The sequence below is a fragment of the Elgaria multicarinata genome, chromosome 9 (genome assembly GCF_023053635.1).
Source record: "Elgaria multicarinata webbii isolate HBS135686 ecotype San Diego chromosome 9, rElgMul1.1.pri, whole genome shotgun sequence".
NCBI lineage: Eukaryota > Metazoa > Chordata > Lepidosauria > Squamata > Anguidae > Elgaria > Elgaria multicarinata.
In genome coordinates, this window is record NC_086179.1 from 98,769,121 (window position 1) to 98,790,182 (window position 21,062).

The following is a 21,062-nucleotide window of genomic DNA, read 5'->3' on the forward strand; positions in this document are numbered from 1 at the left end:
GTAACTCTAATGGTAAAGCTGGCACAACATGCAGAATTTTATTTTATTACTAGTCAGTTGATGGAATGTTCACATTAGCTGTAGGCTTTTCATTCTGGGATAAAGGATTTAAAATTAAATGCACACACATGTGTGTATGCATGAGTATATGTGTATATACACATACACACACAAACTGATAGAAAAGCATGTACAGAAATCTGAGGAACTTGAACCAATTTCTTTTAACAGATTTACTCAGTGGTCAGTGGATTGACAATACTGAATGAAAAATATTGATGTTACACAAAGATTTTACAGGCAGTTTATGGAAAGCTGGGGAGGAACGGAAGTCACAAGCAGTCATAAAACGGCTCTGCCCATGGTAGCCATCCATACTTTCCTGTTATTTCTTGAGAGAGAAAGCTTATATATATCTATATCTATATATCTTGTAGTTTGCTGGAATTTAATAAATAATGACAACTTATAATATATAAAACAATAGAATCATTTTATGCTACATGCATATCATATAATTTAGACATAATAATTTATATGGCAGAGAGACTCAGACCTATGATCGTCCGATTTTCCTGGACAATGCGCACACGCAAGAGGTGTCTATTCTTATCCATCGCCAGGCTACAAATTTATTATTTTCTGAAGTCAATGCTCGTACAAATGTTTGTGATGTTTTGCACTGGGAATTCCAGTGCTTATCATCTATACCACGACAACCACTTTTGGCAGGTTTGGCTTGTTTACACCTTGTTTCATAAAAATATTGTTTGACGGGGGAAGGGCCCATTTTGATTTCTCCTAGTACAGTTACTTGGTGTCCTCTAATGTCAATAGCTGAAGATTTGTCTGTGACCCATCGACTTTCACTGTCACACACTGAATACTCCCCACGGTGACTCTTGTTTTCAGCAAACCTCTTCCGCCGAGACGTTCGGTTCACCACCACAGAACTACCAATGTAATCCTCCATAAGATATAACGGTGGGGGTTCCAATGGGGTATTGTCACTAAAGAGAACCCTGGGGGAGCTGTAGCGTCTCTGTTGCCTCAATAGTTCTGTATCCATTGAAATAACTGGTGGGAAACCCAATTTCACATTTTCGTGGTCATCTATGCTTGGCTCAACAGAGTCTGTTTTCTTCAATGGGTCTTGAACACTTTCCTTAATACCTATCACCTGTTTGGAGTCCTTATTTTTCAAAATGTCTGCTTGAATAAGTTTGATAATGAGAGAATTTATCGAACCTTCCGGTAAACTCCCTTGATCCATGTTGGTAGACTGGATGCCACGGAGATAAGCAAGAAATACCACATAAAACAAGATGGACATCACCTTGTTCACGTGTAAGATCTGAAAAAGAATTAAGAATCAACTTAGTGTCAATTGAATGAGCTTACAAGTAGAATCAATTGGCTTGTCTTGGCTTTTTTTCTTTTAAATATTTTGCAAATGCAGATTCTGACTATGCATAGGTTAAATCGCAGAAACCACAGGCTGGGACCCAGGCAATGGATTTTTCAAGTTTATATAGTCAAATGAAGCTGCTTTATACTGAGTTAAGTCTATTGGCCCATCAAGCTAAATACTGTCTGCTCTGACTGGCAGTGAGTCTCCCAGTCGCAGGTCAGGTGTCTTTTCCAGCACTGCTACTTCAGATGCCTGTAGCCAGGACCTGAACATGAATCCTTCTACATGAAAAGTGTGTGCTCTACCACTGAGCTATGGCATAGGATACTGTCATGCTTAATAAGTTCATTGATTGACGTAGACTATATAATTGTTTACTCTCCAGAGTCAAATGCAGACACCTTGGTCAACTCCACCATCTGAAAAACCTTTAACTGGAGATGCCAGAGATTGTACCTGGGGCCTTCTCCAGGTGAAGCATGTGTCCCAGCATTGTACTATGGCAAGTACTGTTTTTGAAACTCATCTCAGATGTGGTTGGTAGTGTATCCTCAGAGAGGTGATAATGTTGCTTGCTGCTGTGCTAAAAAAGGAAGAGGATAAATATCTGATCTATGTATTAACATCAGGAACTTTTGCAGTCCTCCATTAGATTATTCACACAGAAGTTCTACTGATATCAGTTGAAGTTTTGCATGGCAAAACTGAACCCATGTATGTGTTCTGGAAGTTGCAAAAATGGAAAAGTGTGTGCATGTATTAGCAAGTCTATGGCTGAAACTAGATATTAGAACAGACACATAACTACCACTGAAAACAACAGTCTTACATCATCACTTCAATTCTCCCTATAACATCTAGGGATAATCAATATCTAACATGATGTCAGACTGTGAGTCTCACTCCCCTACAAGCAGTAGCCAATGAAGCAGAGCGGGGGGAAAAACCCTGCCACATCAAGCATTCCCAGAACACGAGTGGGCAGAAGAAAAGCCACAGTATAAGTCCATTGCGGGCATATTTATTTATTTATTGCATTTATTTACCACCCCATAACTGAAACTCTACGGGCGGTCTTCATTCTCATGAAGAATGTCGTGACTAGGTAGGCTTTGGTGTGAGCCACCAAGGCAGTTTTGATGAACTAAGCAGAAGTACATACTCAAGACCCCTTTACCACGGATTAATTATGCCTTAACAGTTGAGAGATCCTGGACTGGATTCAGACTATGTTAGTTATTCCTGTTGAATTCAACGGAACTTAAATTAGTCGTGAGTCATTTGTCCCATTGATTTCAATGTGACTAAAGTATAACTAACACAGTCTAGATCCAACCCCTCCAGTATACATTCTTGTGCTATAAATTTGAAATACATTGGTGGACCATGGACATTCTAGCAAAAATGGGAAAAAGTAGATTGTGTAAGATTGATGTTAGCCCACCCTTGCTCTATATTTTATTTTGGAAAGGAGACACAGGATTGATGCTTTGGTGGCATCATCACCATGATTAATTCCAACATATTTACTGACTTCTGATGGAGTGGACTCTAGCTCACAAAAGTTTATACCACAGTAAATGTGTTAGCTAATCACCTTTGAAAGAGGAAACCTAGCTTTGCATAACTCTGTAACTGCATAGAAAAAACACTCTCTGTCAACGTGCAAGCTGCCCTTTTATGGTCAAGAAATGTGTTTTCTCTATGTTCATATTTTGTTTTGAAATGAGCTCACCTAAGTCGACACATTTTCCTTGCAATGAAATGACAATTTAAGAAAATGTATTTAATTTGTCTCAATAGATCTTGCTGTTCTGTGAAAACAAATGTCTGTGGAGAAAACACAGGAATTTCTAACAGTAGGTCACTGGAACTAAAGAAGCAGCAATCATGTTAGACTAAGCTGCTTGCAAAATGGTAACCTAGCTCTCTCAAGTGGGGAGGGAACAGTGTTTAAGAACAGAGCTGCCAGCATGACTGATGCCGATTGTACAACGAAAATAATACTAGCTGCTGCACTTTACTAAACATTCTTTTGTTCTGAAATTGATTTAGAAGAACAGTTATAGTAGAAAGCACATGACTATCAGATATCAAAATCAGTGTCAGAATTCTAGACAGGTTGGTTTAACTATTAAGTTTTGGCTTAGATCATACAAGTGGTTGATAGTAATAAAACTACTCTTGGACTATATCTCTTCAAACCTCAGGTAGAGAAAATTGATGCTCCTTCATTAAAAATAAACTCACAGCACATAGAAAAGCAAAATTGCAGTCTGTTTTTTTATGTGGAGGAATTTCCTTTTTTCCATGGTAAAGTATTCAACCATGCAATCCTCCATCTGCAGTCTATATAATAGTTCATTCCAAGAACAGTTTTGCCACCTCATCCGTTGTCTGGAGCCTCTGTTCAAATCTTACAAATTTTTGCAGTCTACAAGTAAGTGCATGTTGTTGAGTGCAAATAACTAATCAAAGCTGTGCTCCGTAGCCCAAGAGCAGGGGCCAGTTTTTACATGGCCATCCTTGGCAACATAGAGAAAAGTCAACTAGTGTTGACAATGGGGTCAAAAGTCTGGGGGAAGAAACCCGGACCTTAAAAACTGGTTGTGCTGCCGAAAACTGGATAGGTGAAAAATTCAATGCAAATAAGAAGATAGACTTGTGAAAAAATGACACTGATTCTATATTTTGGTCAATATATTATACGAGCGCTGTGCCCATTGGGCCGGGTGGGGGATCCGGGGGGGGAGGCCGGACCCGGCAGGAGAGGGGGGGGAGAAGACCGGGCACCGGGATGGCATTGGGGACAGGGAGGGCGGGCGGGGAAAGAGTGGGCAGAGAAGCATCAGGGATGGCAGGGGGGGATCAGGAGTGGGGGGGGCTTAATTAAAAAAAAAGGCACTTACCTTGTCCGGCGGCTTCGGGGCGCACATGGCCCCTTTAAATTAAAAACAAAAATGGTCGACGCTACAGGGCTTCCGCAGCCCCTCCGCATCGGCCGTCTAGGAGGTGGCGCCGTCGCGTGCTAGAGGTAGCGCGCCGTCGCCCCGCCTCCCTGCCGGCTTATCCGGCAGGTCTAGCAAGGCCCTGAGTTTCATCTGAGGCACAGGTGAACTCAGTGGCAAAGAGCACCTTTTATCAGCTTAGGTTGATATACCAACTACGCCCTTATCTGGACAGAGATAGCCTAGCTACAGTTATCCATGCTCTGATAACCTCTCGTTTGGATTACTGCAATGCATTATACATGGGGCTGCCTTTGAAAATGGTCAGGAAGCTTCAGCTGGTACAAAACAGAGCAGCCCGTTTACTAACAGGGACTGGCCGGCAAGATCACATCACACCAGTCCTTTTACAACTTCATTGGCTGCCAGTCCAGGTCCGGGCCCGATTCAAAGTGCTGGTATTGACATTTAAAGCCCTAAACGGTTTGGGGCCAGGTTATTTGAAGGAACGCCTTCTCCCATATGTACCTGCCCGGACCTTAAGATCATCTACAGGGGCCCTCCATGAGCCCCTGCCAAAGGAAGTGAGGCAGGTGGCTACTAGGAGGAGGGCTTTCTCCACTGTGGCACCCCGGCTGTGGAATGAGCTCCCCAGAGAGTTCTGCCTGGCGCCTACACTGTGCTCCTTTCATTGCCAGCTGAAGACCTTTTTATTCTCTCAGTATTTTAACACTTAATTTTAACTTAAATTTAAATTTTACTGTTCTAACTCTGTATTTTAATTTTATATCAATTTTGCTGTGTGGTTTTATCCTGGTTGTGCTTTTTATACTGTATTTTGTATTTGTGCTTTTAACCTGTTGGTTGTTTTATTATGGTTTTAATTTTTGTGAACCGCTCAGAGAGCTTCGGCTATTGGGCGGTATAAAAATGTAATAAATAAATAAATAAATAAATAAACTCTTGAAGGCCAAAACACTGGGTAAAGATTTTCAGATCTATCACTGAGTAGGGTCTGCCCTTTAAAGCTGTTGTATTCTCTCTTGCTCTGCTGAATCTCAGATGAACCCATTCAAGTTTAGGAAAACCGCTAGTCAGGTAGAGTGAGAAGCAGTTACTTGTCTCAAGAGCAGAGGGGTGACAGAGGTCAGCAGTCAAGACTGCTTCGTGGGTGAAAGGAAAAGAGGTGTTCCTTATTCCTCTTTTCCACTTGAAGCCATGGTGGGTGCTTGTTCTGCATTGGCCTCCCCAAGGCCATTTCTTCCCTCAGTTTTTTTTTAAACTGTGGGGGGAGGGTTTACTTGATCACAGTTTAAAGGAACTGTGCAGGACTGCAGTCAAAGAAAACTGCAACACACCCTTTTAAGGTCAAGGTGAAGTGACCTTCAGCTAACTCCCAGTGTCGACCAAAGACAACATTTTGATTCCTGAAGCAGATCCCAAATGGGAGCCTTTGCCCACCCCAACACCTTAAAAAGTCTTACTGCTCCATTCAAAAATAATTCCTGCCATAATCTGTTCCCACCCCCCACGGTGCCTCCTGAAGTAGATCAATTCACGCACGGCAGGGCTGGCCCTGCTAACTTCCGGTTGAGAACTCACGCTCTATAGGTAGTACCCAACGTGGGGCCATGTGTGCGCAGCCAGCCCCGCCAGGCCCCAGTTTGCTCATGCCCTGCCCCGCCAGCCCAGGTCCACACGCAGCCCTGATATAGCCAGCCCAGATCCACATGTGGCTGTGACCTGCCCCTTCCAAAAACCAGTGCTTTTGTGGGGCATGCCCCCAGAGGTGCTACATTGCAGCCATGCACAGAGCTGGGTGTGAGGGGGCTGGGGACAGGCTCATGCGCACAGCTCCTACTGAATACTACCCTGTGTTGCCAATGTAACCAAGGCATGAATGGCTTATCTGGTTTTGGGGGGGAGTTGGGATAATTTCAAAATTCCAAGATTGCTTTGCATACCTCCAAGGTCCCCAAAGCATGCAGAAACTCATTCTGTTCCTCTCCTTTTGCATAGTCAGACAATGCCCACTTTAGTAATGGGGAGTGAGAGTTAGCATTTCTAGTCCATACTTCAAGCTTTGCATAGCTTCATATACAGCAACATGCAATAACGGAAAATGGATTCTTTTACAAATATAAATAAAATAACCTGCATAATAACAATAATAAGAAAATCTGCCTAGTCTGGAAACTTCAACTAGTTCAAAATATGGCAGCCAGGCTGGTCACCGGTACACCTAGGGGTGACCACATTACACCAGTTTTAAAATCTCTTCACTGGCTGCCAACTAGTTTCTGGGCAAAGTATAAAGTGTTGGTTATCACCTTTAAAGCCCTACATGGTTTGGGTCCAGGCTACCTGCAGGATCGCCTTCTCCCGTACAATCCGTCCCACACACTCAGGTCCTCTGGGAAGAATTTACTTCAGTCAACAAAAACAAGGCTGACAACTATTACTCAGAGGACCTTTTCTTCTGCTGCTCCCAGATTATGGAATGACCTGCTGGGAGAGATTCATCAATTTAACAGTCTTCCAGATTTTAAGAAAGCTATCAAGACTGATCTCTTCCGGCAGGCCTACCCAGTTGAATTTTAAGATGCCTTTTACTACTGTGCTGCTTTTAATAATGTATTAGTTTTAAATGTTTTAATCAATTATATGTATTTTATGGCATTTACATTTGTGTTGTACCCTGCGTCAATCCAGAGGGAGAGGCGGGTTATTATTATTATTATTATTATTATTATTATTATTATTATTATTATTATTATTATTATTTGGTTCCTACACACATTTGCGTGATTGCAGCTTGAAAAAAGCTGCTGTCATCTTGCCAATGGCAGGGGCTGCATGTATAGCTCCCATCCAGAGGTGTCAATCTATAAATTGGTGACTCTGCATCATTCCTGATAAGGATGTGAGGACAGCCAGCAGTGATCCCACTTCCCCAGGGGGACTGGGCCAACCATGTGAATCAGGCCAAAAACTTCCAGAAGTATCAAGGGCTACCTAGGACCAAGGCACTTTAACTTCCAGTTATCAATGTCCACTGTTTTCAGAATGTGAGGTGTGGTTTAGACCAGGGAAGAACAAGATAGATCATGGTGTACTGGTGGACCACTAGCAATGGGGGTGGGGGTTTCAAGTGAAAGAGGGGCAAAAACTGTATTCACTCTATTGCCTTTTTGAGGTAGTGAAGCAACACTAACTGATGCTCTTCTGGACTCCTTTCTGGTTGAAGTTTCTCCAAATGCCCCAGAACAACATGGCACTGTGATGTAGCATCATTGGGGAAATATTTCTTCAAAATGCTGCTCAGAATCAAGCTACATTCTGTGGCCTGTGAAAGGCCATGCAAGTGGGGTCGCCATTTCTATTTAGTTCTGATTCTGATTCAATATTAGATTTTTAATGTGTTGGCCAAAGGTATTTAACTTTACACCTAGTAGCAGCAAAAATGTTTGTGGCAAATAATAATTTGCCTAGCCTGAGAGAGAGAGAGGTTAACCAAAGTATGTTTAGTAATCCTAATGCTAATAGTAATGCTCATAGCAGCTATAAATGAGGTCAGATTGAGAAACAATCAGGTCAGCTGAGACCAACTGACATTTGACTCCTCCTGGCCTGGAACCATCTCCACTAGCAGCTATTCTGTGCCACGGCTGGAGAGGTGAGACAAGGGGGTATCCATGATCCTCCTCTTGTGTTAACTTAGTGCATGAAGGGATCTAAGGGCTGAGGCGAGACTTCCTTCCCCTGACCAACATGCCACACATCCCACCAGCTGTGCATTCAGCATATAGGTGAAGCAGGGGAAACCTGGGCCAATAAAAATTTCGGGTGGAGGTGCTCCTGTGTGTATGTTGGTACATGATTAGGGTTTCTTTAAACCAGAAGTGGGCAACTCGTGGCCCTCTAGATGTTTTGGCTTATAACTTCGATCATTCCTCACCATTGGCTTTGCCGGCTAGGGCTGATGTGAGTTGTGAGCCAAAACATCTGCAAGGACACCAGTTGCCGGCCCTGGCTTTATACGTTGAACCAACAGCTGAGGGACGGAGCTCGTCCATGTGGACACACAACCTGCTCACACGTGGTTTAAACTAGTGAGGGGGGTTCGCCTGAATCTCCCTATTGTGAGGCCCTGCCGCCAGCTCTGCTGGAATGACTAATCTGACCCACTGATCTCAATGGGACTAACTTAGTATGGATCCAGCCCTTTATATTTTAATATTGAACGTTTTACAGTGTACATTCCACAAGATGAAGGCTGTATAGGCCAAACATATGTGTATCATACAGGCAAACTCTCCAAGGAGCCATGTATACACTCAGTAGCAACCCAGGTTTATTATTACACACTGTATGATACAGCCTTTTGATTGAGAGTGGAGAAAGGGGGATGTTTTTCAGGTGCTTCTTGGTTTGCTTGAACCCATTGTTTGGGCCCATCACAAAGACTTGATTATATTTCCAGCTGAACACTCGCTCATACAGTTCCCCCCAAAGTGCTTAGCTCACAACTTGGAACATCAGCAGCTTCTAACACCTGAAGCAAAGTTAATTCTCTTTTATTTTGGATTGGGGATTTGAGTCCTGTTGACATCACTACAGTTGGAGGTCACTCAGGGTCTTCTGACTAGAGACATCAAGCCTTATAGCAGGCAGTTACAGCAAGGCCCCCTCCCCACCATATCTAGCATAACCTCAGCTAAGCTTGATAGAAACACGCAAGTCTAAGAGTGAAAGCAAAATATAAAACTTGGCCTAATTTGCAATTTATCAATGATGTTCATAACAATACTCACATTTTTGCTCTATATGGTGCCTATAATATTAAATAGGCCAGAATTAGGCTTTTCAGTGGTTCCTGGGCTGCATCATTTCAGACTGCAGGCCATGGTGAGGCACATGATTGAGCATTCTTCCATATAAAAAAACAAAAAACAAAACCCTTCATCAGATTAAGAACATCATCATGTTCATCCTAAGTCTTCTCCTTGACATTATGGCCATAGCTAGACCTAAAGTTTATCCCTGGATCGTCCAGGGGTGAAACCTGTTAATCTAGGTGACACACAGGGGATCCACTGCTCAGGCAGGAGCGAACCCTGGATGATCCCAGGATAAACCTTAGGTCTAGCTGTGGTCTTAGTTTTGTACATACAAGGATGTTTTGTATGGAAGAGCATTCATTGTTGTAAACCATCAACCTGCATTATTGCAGTGGCACAGCCCAGACACAGATTTACCATGTCAATGAGAAGTAGTTTCTAGGTCACTTGTGGTGAGCTCCCCCTCTCTAAATAACATGTAGTTAAGGAAAGGCATGACGTGACAATAATGTAGAGTGGTAGTGGGGAAATGCATAATGTGATATTATATCATGTTTCTGAAACTACACGTTACAGAGATGGAAAATGACATAGGCTTGCAGTTTTCAGTGGCAACTCTACATCTTGCTCACAGCTTAAAGGGCAGAAATAAAAAACACGATAAAGAATCATAGAATAGCAGAGTTGGAAGGGGCCTACAAGGCCATCGAGTCCAACCCCCTGCTCAATGCAGGAATCCACCCTAAAGCATCCCTGACAGATGGTTGTCCAGCTGCCTCTTGAAGGCCTCTAGATGCACTTTTATATATTTGATAAATGTGAGGAATTCCTCCCTTCAATTCCCCCCTCCCCAACATCTGTGCTAACTCTAGAGAGTGGAGCCTGCTCATCAATAAAACCATTTCAAAATTAAATGACTATATTTTCTAAGGGTATTTGGGGCTTGAGAACATGTCAATTCAATATTTATTTGCCAAGTCATTTGGTTTAGGGATAAAAAAAAACCTGAGCTGTCTTGAAGATATGAGCCACATGTTGTCCACCATCACCTGAAATCACTCAGACTACAAACTCAGAGCATCCCTGCCAGTACTAATTCAGCTGCATACACACAGAGTGATTGTATGAAGTCCTCCTGCCAGATGTTAGAAGCGATGGACACAATTCATTTGCATTTCCCCAGAACCTTCCACTGAAGATGTCAGAGATTACAGCGAGAGGTGCCAAATCATCACCTAAACAGCAGCACGACAGAGGAGATCCAGCAACACAAGCAGCAAGTGACCGGAGAAAAAGGCAAAGGCCACTCCAGCAGTAGAAGCAGAGGTAATGACATCAGCAGGAGGCAAGAAGGTGGAAAGTGATGGTTTGGTGGTGGTGACCTGCAACGTAAGTACCATTTATTTTCTTGCCTTTAAGCATCATGGAGTATATCAGCAGCAAATGTAAACTGATGTTTCTGTTAGAAGAGAAGGTACGAATACTGGATGAGAGAGTTTCTGCACACTTCAAGATGAAGACTTCTTGCACAGCACACAGCAGGCGCTACACAAAGGGGAGTCTGGCAGGAATAAGATCAGATCTGTAAGGGGAAAGAAACTGCATGGAAGGGAGCGTTTCTCTGAGGCTCTGTGGAAGGATTTGGGGGTTTAGGTGCTGATCTCGTCCATTCTTCCTGGAAAAGGTAAAGGGCTGCAATGAGAGAGACTACTTCAATTGAGTGACTGGCTACGTAGATGGTGTCAACTAGGGTTATGCATACAAGTACAACTTGAGCTCAGCAAAGATCTCTAAAGTCCACCTCAAAGGTCCAACCGCCTTGTATCCATATCAGATTGCAATCGTTTTATTTCTTTTCCACATGAAAACTGGTGTATATTTTTGTGAATATTTTCCCAAGTGAATGCATCAACTGTGCACATTGTTGAAATGTATGCATTCTTCTCCCGTTGATTAAAACACGAGTATGTGCATTTTTCAAAAGTACACACTTTCATGCACATTTTCTGAGTGTATACATGCTGTTCAATGCATTCTCCTCCCCACCCCCCTGCAAATCACACTGCAAGGTCGGAAGCATACAGAGTTCAAGTGCAATTTGCATTTGAGTTCGTGCTTAGTTCGGGAGGTTTGAACTGGGTAAATCCTGATTTTAAAAAATGAACTGAAATGAATTTCATACTTCCTTAGTGTCAACAAGAGGGGTTCATTGCTGGGACTAAATTCTAAGTTTCCTAAACAAAGGATTACTAGTAAGAGATGGGCTGTGCCTCATGAAGGCTGGGAAAAATCTGTTTGCCAGAAGCAAACATGATGCACCTGATCAAGGGGGCTTTAAACTAATGCTTACAAGGGAAGAGAACAAAAGCCCAAAGGTAAATGCAAAGGTAATACTAAAAGTAGTATTTCACCTTTTAATGAAAACCTTTTTTAGTATCTTTTTGTATTTTACTTCTTTGTATTGTAAAGTTTTTGTGTGCTGATCTGTGCATTTGTAAAGTTGATATGACCATGATGGTTGAAACAACAAATAAACAATTTCAACATAGGGGCTTGAGAGCTACAGGAGAGAAACGGTGCCTGGCAAACCCCAAAATAAAACAGCAGGAGAGACTTTGGAGCACAATATCGATGGCTTTTGATGGCTATACACAAATGCAGGATATGGGAAAGAAGCAAGATGATCTTGAACTGCTAGTACAGGAAAATCTATCAGTAGGTTTTTTTTATCATTGAATTATACAAACAATATCCTTTTGAAAGTATGTAAAATATAAGGTCAAAGGAGACCTATTAAATATGTCAGCTGACAATCTTTAATTCTTTAAGGTGAAATTGTCTACAATGGTTAAAATACTCCATAATAATTTGCCACAATTCACTATCCTATAAAACTGACATTTTTCAAGTACTTAAAGGGAAGTCAGAAGAAGGCTGCGACCTGTTCTCTAAAATAAAAATAAAGGGGTGAAGAATGTAGACTATAAAATAAATGGAAAAGGAGTGGAAGATTTTAAAAATGGCTGGATTAGTATAGGATAATAAAAACTGGATGGGGTGGGATTTATAGTGTGAAAGTCTGCACATGTGCTATGAGGCCCCTTCTATAAAACTCCTATAGAACACAGAACCACAGAAATCTTGTGTTTCTATGGCCTTAGCTAGACCTACCTGAAAGTCCAGGGGAGAGGAGGGGAGACCTTGCGTTGGGATTAAAACGAGATCTCGCCCCCATTTATACGTAAGGCGCGACAACCTCAGGAAGAGAGGCGTTGCGGATGCCATTTTTTATTTTTAAAGGAGACGGAGCGCACGAATGCTTGTGCACAAAGGTAAGGGATTTAAAAAAAATTGTAACTACTTTCCCCGCTCCCCCCACCCTGCCTTCGATGGGCGCAGCACTCCTGACTGTATTTTCTGTCTATTAGATATTTTTTCAATGCACTGCAGCCTCCCAGGCTGCCTGCACTTTCTGATCTGAAAAAGTCCCGTTGGAGTAATTACCTTGTGTCTTCTCCTGGGATTTAAGTGAAGTGTAGGAAGCCAATGAGGTTACAGGCTACCAGAGAGATGGTCGTACCATAAAAGGAAAGGATACTTGCACACACCTTTTGGCCACCTCTTAAGAAAGGTACGCACAAAAAGGCCAAACCTTATCTATTATAATTTCTCCAAAAATTTCTTCGTCTCTGAATTTCTTTTTGAAAGCAATTTTTCCTATCAAATTAAATACGAATGGTGAAAAAAGTGGGAGAAATTTTCATCACAGCACTAGTTTATACCATCTCAAAATCAAAGCCATCATATTTTCAAACATAAATTGCAAATACGTAGAAATCTTTAAAACACTATTTTAGTAGCAGAGTGTCCAAACTGCAAGTCGTCCACTGATTAATGAGCATCTGTACAGGCCAGTAAGCCTGGAGTGAGACAATATTAAGACACTGGAAGAGGTTAAAACCTCTGGCAGAAAATAAAGTGAGAGTCAACTTAAAAATTGAAAACTGGTGCATCTGGAGAATCATTATCCTGAGCTGAGATATTAAAAGGGAGGAAGAAAGTTAGGAAGCAATGATAGCTAACCTGAACTCTGGGGATCTAAAACCTTTGCTTATACACATTCTATTAAAACTAAACAAACATATATTGGGTGGGAAACGGATATGAACCTGAAAAAGGAAACGGTGTCCAAAGAAAGAGCCTCCACATGCAAAAATACATATGCTGCAGAGGTAGAAAAACAGGTCTCCTCTCTGCATTATCAATTCCCAAACTTTGCACACAGTGAGAGAACAGAAGAACTAAGGAATTAAAAGCACCCAAGGCTGCCGGCTGTGGGCCTTGCTAGACGAGGCCTTAGCGTGCTGTGAGGCCCGGTTTCCCTGCTGTGCGTCCAGATGACGCACAGGGGAATCCGGGGTCAGGCCATGCTGAAGCCTCCTCTAACGCAGAACGACTAGCAAGATCCGTGGCTTTTTGCAGCTACTCGCTTACTCGTGAGTAGCTGGGAAAAGCCACGGACTGGGCACAGCGCTCATACGAGCACTGTGCCCATCAGGCCGGGGGGATCCCGGGGGGGGGGAGATGGGGGGGAAGGCTGGACCGGCAGGAGAGGGGGATGGCGGAGGGCGACATGGGACGGGGAGGGATGGTGGAGGGCGACACAGGGGACGGGGACGGGGAGGGAGGGCGGGGAAAGAGTGGGCAGGGGGCTTAATTAAAAAAAGGATGGGGGGCTTAATTAAAAAAAAAACCCACCTACCTTCTCCGGACTCTTCGGGGCGCACGTGGCCCCTTTAACAACAACAACAACAAAAAAGTCAGGTTGCTTACCTGTAACTGAAGTTCTTCGAGTGATCATCTGTGCGTTCACACTGATGGGCTCTGCGCCTGCGCGGAGTCTCATCCGGAAACTTCCATAGCCTAGAGTTTTGGCGGGAACCCGATGCATACTGCGCATGTCCTAAGGGGTTCCTGCCCAAGACCCTCAGTTCCTAAGTGACCGACATTGTGGCCAAGAAGTACTGAGAGCATATTTACATATACATAAAATTACAGGATATATACCCACAACACCAAGAGGGGAAAGGCGGGTGGGTTGTGTGAATGCACAGATGACCACTCGAAGAACTTCAGTTACTTACAGGTAAGCAACCTGACTTTCTTCTTCGTGGTCTCTGTGCATCACACTGATGGGCGAATAGCAAGCTAACCTACCTTGGAGGTGGGGTGGGGTTGTCATTGTAGAATTTCAGAGAGGACGGCTCGACCAAATGTGCAGTCTTGCCTGACACGTACGTCGAGACGATAATGTTAGATAAATGTAGAGGGTTTTGCCCAAGTTGCCGCTCTACAAAGTGTCATCAGTGGAATGCCTTTCCCAAAGGCGACGGACATAGCTACAGCCCTTGTTGAGTGTGCTCGGACTTGTGCTGGAATTGGAAGCTTTTCAATCTCGTAAGCTAATTTAATAGTTTGTACTACCCAAGAAGAGAGTCTTTGAGCGGAGATGGCTAGTCCTTTAGACCTGCCAGCATAAGATACAAACAGTCTGGGTGTAAGTCTGATTGATTCTGTTCTAGCTTTGTAGAAGGCTAAGGCTCTACGTACATCGATTGAGTGCATAGTGCGTTCAAGTGGTGTTGATGGCGTTGGGAAGAAGGAGGGAAGGATGATGTCCTGACCAAGATGAAAGTCGGAGACCACCTTTGGAAGGAAATTGACGTCAGGATGTAAGACAGCTTTGTCCTTGTGGAAAGCCAAGTACGGAGGATCTATTCTTAGCGCCGCAAGCTCTCCCGCCCTTCTGGCTGAAGTAATGGCGATTAAAAAGGTGAGCTTGAGAGTCAAAGTCTTAGGTCAATGGTCGCCAAGGGCTCGAACGGAGGTTTGGTGAGCGCGTGTAGGACGACAGAAAGACTCCAAGTAGGGACTATGGAGCGTGCTAAAGTTGAAGTATTTCGTAGACCCTTTAGGAAACTCTTCACGAGAGGGTGTGAAGAAATCGGACATGAATTGGTATGTCCTTGATATGCCGCAATGGCTGCTATGTATACTTTTATGGATGTTGGTGTGGCGTTACACCCCACAAGTCAATTCCCAAAAGGTATGCCTGCAGTTTGTAAGTCTGTGGTTTTTAGAATGTTGGCCTGAGTGGGCGGAGTTAGAATGTCTTGGGAGGGGGGAGGAGTGATATATAAGGGAATGACTGAGGGGATTGTGAGTTCTTGTTCTGTTCTGTTCTGTTGTGTTCTATGCTGTTCTGTTCTGTTCTTTCCAGGGAGACTTGTTAGGGACTCTTAGAGTCTGTAGTGCTCTCTGTATTTATGGTACTTAAGTTTTGGGAAATTTGAGAGTCAGTGTAGTGAGTGGTGTCTTTAGAGTGTGGTGTGCACGTAGTGGAAGTATATTAATCAATATTGATAATAAAGAAAGTTCAAGAGTGATTGTGTGAGTGAAAGGAAAGCGCGAATGTGAGGGTGACAGGATTGTATGGATGGTTTCAAAAAGGTTTTTAAATGTTGTTATTAGAAACAAAGCTTATGAACTTTTAAAAATAAATTTTGATTGTTTATTTTAAAAACTACCACGAAAATCCCACGTGTCTGTTTGGCATTTATCATCTTAAGTTTACACATTCAGCACCCACTCTGACAATAATTCACCTCAACAGATATAACTCACAGCGCATTATTATATATATATTAAATCCTTCTCCATTTTAAACCCCTTTCTCCACATAGTTTGGAGGAAGGTGGGCTTTATCCCTTGCCTCAGGCATATCAAGCAGTGGTGCTTGGCTTGAGCAAGGAGTAGCCTCGGCCTGGTCTGGTGTTCAGAGCCTGTGCTGCCCCATAATAAGTGGTGGCAGACGTGAGGTCTGGTGTTCAGAGCCTGTGTCGTGGCATAAAAGGTGGTGGCAGCGTCAGGATCCGAAGTAGACTCTGTTCATTTATAATGACCGAAGTCAAAAAGGATTTTATTTGTGAAGAGGACAGAGGGTGGTTACTGTAAAGCACCTCGGAGGTCCTTAGCTGTGAAAGTTACATATTACCTAAGTCAGAGTTTGCGCTGATACAATTCTCTGACAGGATATTTTTGTCTGTGGTGAGATACATATTATAAAATATCAAGTTTACCACTCCTGACCTCAATTGAAAACTCCCAGTACCATTTTATTTATTAAGGTTAAGTCTCTGTCTAATAATGATGGAGATCTTAGGGTTGAAGAAAGATGCTCTGTCAGACAGATGTAAACGTTTAAATTTGCCAACTGAAGGAAAGTCAGTTGATGAAATGAAATGGGCTCTTATAGAATATTACAGAGTTCATGCTGCAAGTGAAACTGAGGTAAATCCTCTGGGGCAAGTGCCTGTAGAATTGTCTCAATACATTCAGCTAGAAATGGAGAAAATAAAACAACAAAGAGAACAACAAGAAGCTAATAGACAACTGGAATTGGAAAGAATAAAGCAAAGAGATAGAGAATTACAACAGCAAGAGGCTGATAGAGAATTGAAGAGAGCAGAATTAGAACAACAAGGGGAGTTAAAAAGAGCTGAGTTGGAACAGCAAGAAAGGCTGAGGGAAAAGATTGTGAGGCAGAAATAAGATTAAGAGAATGGAAGAGAGCTGAGTTGGAACAGCAAGAAAGATTAAGAGAAAAAGATAGGGAGCTGGAGCTAGAACGTCTTGCTTTGGAAAAGAGAAGGTTTGAGCGGGAAGATCAGAGGAGAATTGAGGAAGGGGCTAGACCTCCCAAATTATCTCCTAAAGACTTTACCCCTTATGTTGAGGGGCAAGATCCCCAAATTTTCTTCAATACCTTTGAAAACGCAGCCATGATGTGGGAAGTAAAGCCACAAGATTATATGAAGTTTATCCCTAACTTGATCAAGGGAGACCTGGCTGAAATTTATAACAGTTTTCCTGTGGGGGAAGCTTTAGATTTCGCCTCATTTAAAACAGCAGTTTATAAAAGATTTCGCTATGGGCCTGAGTATTTCCGGAAGAAATTTAGAAGCCTTAATGCTGTGTCATCCAAATCTTTTGTGGAGTTGGGACACAAATTAGCAGATCATTTTGAAAAATGGATCACCTGCGCTGAGGTGAAAACCAAGCAAGATTTAGTTGATCTGATGATTAAAGATCAATTAATTTTTCAAATCCCTCAAGATATAAGATTGCTGGTGAGAGATAGAGACCCAAAAACATATCAAGATGCAGCTTCCCTGGCTGATCAATTTTCCTTAAACCGGGGCTATCATATGACCAGCAAGTCTACTAAAGAAAATAATATTAAACCAGGGTATAAACCTAATGGGGGTAAAAAGGAAGCTGAGGTAAATAAAAATCAGATGCCAACAGAAAAGGCGGGAAACACCACCAAACCTATGTTTGGAAATACAGACCTCACATGCCATCATTGTGGGTTGGTGGGGCATATTAGACCACAATGTCCCAGGCTGAGGGAAGAGAAAAGTACCTCAGTAAAGAGAGTGGATATAAATAAAGATGCTGAACATACCCAAAGTTCCCAGTGTTCCACATTAGTGTGGGAAAATGTTTTAATAAATGGAAAGAAGCATAGAACTGTTCTAGATACTGGAGCTTGTTTATCTCTGATTAGAGCAGATCTTGTAATGAGTGAGGAGATTATTCCTCACAGAAAAATTAACATCAAACCTGTGACAGGGCCCATAATTGAAATTCCAGTAGCTGAGATGGAGGTTACATGGAGGGGAGTCACAGGGAAATGTATTTTAGGTGTTAATTCTTGGCAAGAAGAACCTCTAATCCTAGGTACTGATATCATGGGGTTAGAAGGTAGAAAAGTTTTTATTGTTACACGCTCACAAGCAGCAGTGGAGGGCTTGTCAGACAATTGTAGCGAATCTGGAGAGGCTGAGGGCATGCCTCTGCAGTTGCCTAGCGACCCAGCTGAAGCAACTGCTGTGCTAGGAAACATCGTTGCAAAAACTGATACCATGTTAGTTTTAAACACAGGAAATGATCCCAGCTTGGAAGTTTTAAGATCCAAAGCTGAGGCACAAGAGACCTCTTTTAATAACACTCAGAAAGAACAGGTTTTCTGGGATCGGGGACTCCTATACCAAAAGTGGTTGCCCAAGAAAAAACAAGGAAGTTGGGGGGCTGAAAAGCAGCTTATGGTACCAATACCATATAGAGACCAGTTGCTGAAATTAGCTCACGACTCCTTTTTAGCAGGCCACATGGAGATAGAAAAAACCCAGAAAAGATTGATGACTTATTATTACTTGCCAAATATTTTTAGGGAAGGCACAGAGTTTTACAAGTCCTGTGAGAGTTAACAGAGGGTGGGGAAAAGTAGGGACAAAGTCAAGGCTCCCCTAAATCCCTTACCACTTACTAACCAACCCTTTTTAAAAATAAGACTGGACCTAGTAGGACCCTTCCCTAGACCTACACAGACAAGGAAAAAGTTTCAAGTGACCATAATAGACTTTGCCACAAAGTTCCCGAATGCTGAAGCCCTTCAAAAAGTTGATGTCTTGTCCGTGGCAGAAGCCCTATTAAAAATCTTTTGTTGCTGGAGTTTCCTCCATAAAATTTTGAGAAATCAAGGCTCAGCTTTCCTCTGGGATATAATGAGATGTTTGTGGAGGTGTTGCGGTGTCAAATATATAACATCCACTGCTTTCCACCCCCAAACAAATAGGCTAGTTGAAAAATATAATGGCACCATTGAGCCAATGATTGGGACTTATGTAGCAGACTATTTCTTTAATTGGGACAACAAATTATCCTACTTTCTTTTTGATTATAATGACATTCCCCAGAACTCCCCTAGATTCTACCCCTTTGAGCTAATGCTGGGGAGGAATGTATGTAGTCCTCAAAGCATTGTGAAGGGAAGCTGGGAGAGAGAATTAGAAGGAGAGAAAGAATCCGGAGTGGGTTATGTTCTGAGCCTTCAGAATGACAGGAGAGAGGTTGTGGAACTGGCACACACGAGTTTGGCTAAAGCCCAGACCAAGCAGAAAACTTGGTGTAGTGGAAAGGCTAGAGACCAGAACTTTGGATTGGAAGTTAAAGTCATGGTCTTCTTTCCCAAGAAGAGTACTCAGTTCGAGGCTGTTTGGGAAGGACCTTGCATTGTTCAAAATAAGACTGGAGCCCATTCCCCTATTAAATCGTCTGCTGATGGAGTGAATAGGGCAATGTTGGAGGCAGTCAGAAGAAAGTTTGTTCTGGCCTCGGATGCTTCAGAGGTCAGAGATGAAGCGGAGCTGTGGCGGACAGTGGACGGTGTGGAGCATCTCGTAGCCTGTTCCAGCAGAGGGTTGGCGGAGAGAGAGAGAGGCTGTTTTGCTGTCCAAGAGAGGTGTCTGGCCATCGTTTGGGCTATGGACAGAGTCGGGGCATGCGTGGAGGGACAGCGGTTCATCATGCGAGCATGTTGTCGAGTGCTGTTGTGGCTGCAACCCATGGAAGGCCACAACCAACTTTTGCAGCAGTGGTCGTGGCGGATCCGGAGCTTCAACATAAAAATCCAGCATGTGGCAGGTCGGGAGAACATCATCGCAGATGGACTGTCTCACCAAGAATCGTCCAATTCACCAATAACGTGAGACTTTGTTGTGAACATTGTGATGCTCCTGGACTTTTAAAATTGGAGCCAAAAAGAAATGGACTAATAAAAATGTGGTTCTTTTAATGTTGATGTTCCAAAAGGTTTGTATGTGTATATATATTGTGATTGCTATTAATTGTATGTATAAATGTTTAACCATTTTATTTCCCCAAACCCTATGTACAGGTCCAGGTATTAAACCAGTCCCATACTCGGGTTTTTTTAAAAAAAGGGGGGGGGAATATGTGGCGTTACACCCCACAAGTCAATTCCCAAAAGGTATGCCTGCAGTTTGTAAGTCTGTGGTTTTTAGAATGTTGGCCTGAGTGGGCGGAGTTAGAATGTCTTGGGAGGGGGGAGGAGTGATATATAAGGGAATGACTGAGGGGATTGAGAGTTCTTGTTCTGTTCTGTTCTGTTGTGTTCTATGCTGTTCTGTTCTTTCCAGGGAGACTTGTTAGGGACTCTTAGAGTCTGTAGTGCTCTCTGTATTTATGGTACTTAAGTTTTGGGAAATTTGAGAGTCAGTGTAGTGAGTGGTGTCTTTAGAGTGTGGTGTGCACCTAGTGGAAGTATATTAATCAATATTGATAATAAAGAAAGTTCAAGAGTGATTGTGTGAGTGAAAGGAAAGCGGAATGTGAGGGTGACAGGATTGTATGGATGGTTTCAAAAAGGTTTTTAAATGTTGTTATTAGAAACAAAGCTTATGAACTTTTAAAAATAAATTTTGATTGTTTATTTTAAAAACTACCACGAAAATCCCACGTGTCTGTTTGGCATTTATCATCTTAAGTTTACACATTCAGCACCCACTCTGACAATAATTCACCTCAACAGATATAACTCACAGCGCATTATTATATATATATTAAATCCTTCTCCATTTTAAACCCCTTTCTCCACATAGTTTGGAGGAAGGTGGGCTTTATCCCTTGCCTCAGGCATATCAAGCAGTGGTGCTTGGCTTGAGCAGGGAGTAGCCTCAGCCGGGTCTGGTGTTCAGAGCCTGTGCTGCCCCATAATAAGTGGTGGCAGACGTGAGGTCTGGTGTTCAGAGCCTGTGTCGTGGCATAAAAGGTTTTAGGCCTGATTGGTGTAATGAGTAGAGAAATTGAAGTACTTGAGGTACTGATGATGAAAAAGGATTAAAATGGGTGTTTTGAGCGAAGATTGTGAATCTTTTCCACTTTGACGCGTAGGATCGACGCGTTGTTGGTTTCCTAGATTCAAGAATGATATGTCGA

The 21,062-nt window shown here is 42.7% G+C and overlaps 1 protein-coding gene across 1 annotated transcript in view; it reads right to left on the reverse strand.

Moving 5' to 3' along the window:
* Nucleotides 1-220: 220 nt before the first annotated feature.
* NTF3 (neurotrophin 3) overlaps nt 221-21,062 on the reverse strand; it is an 89,092-nt gene continuing 68,250 nt past the window's right edge. Inside the window, exon 2 of the mRNA XM_063133418.1 lies at nt 221-1,354. Within this exon, the coding sequence (XP_062989488.1) occupies nt 557-1,354 (798 nt within the window). The 3' untranslated portion in view covers nt 221-556. The remainder of the gene's footprint in view (nt 1,355-21,062) is intronic.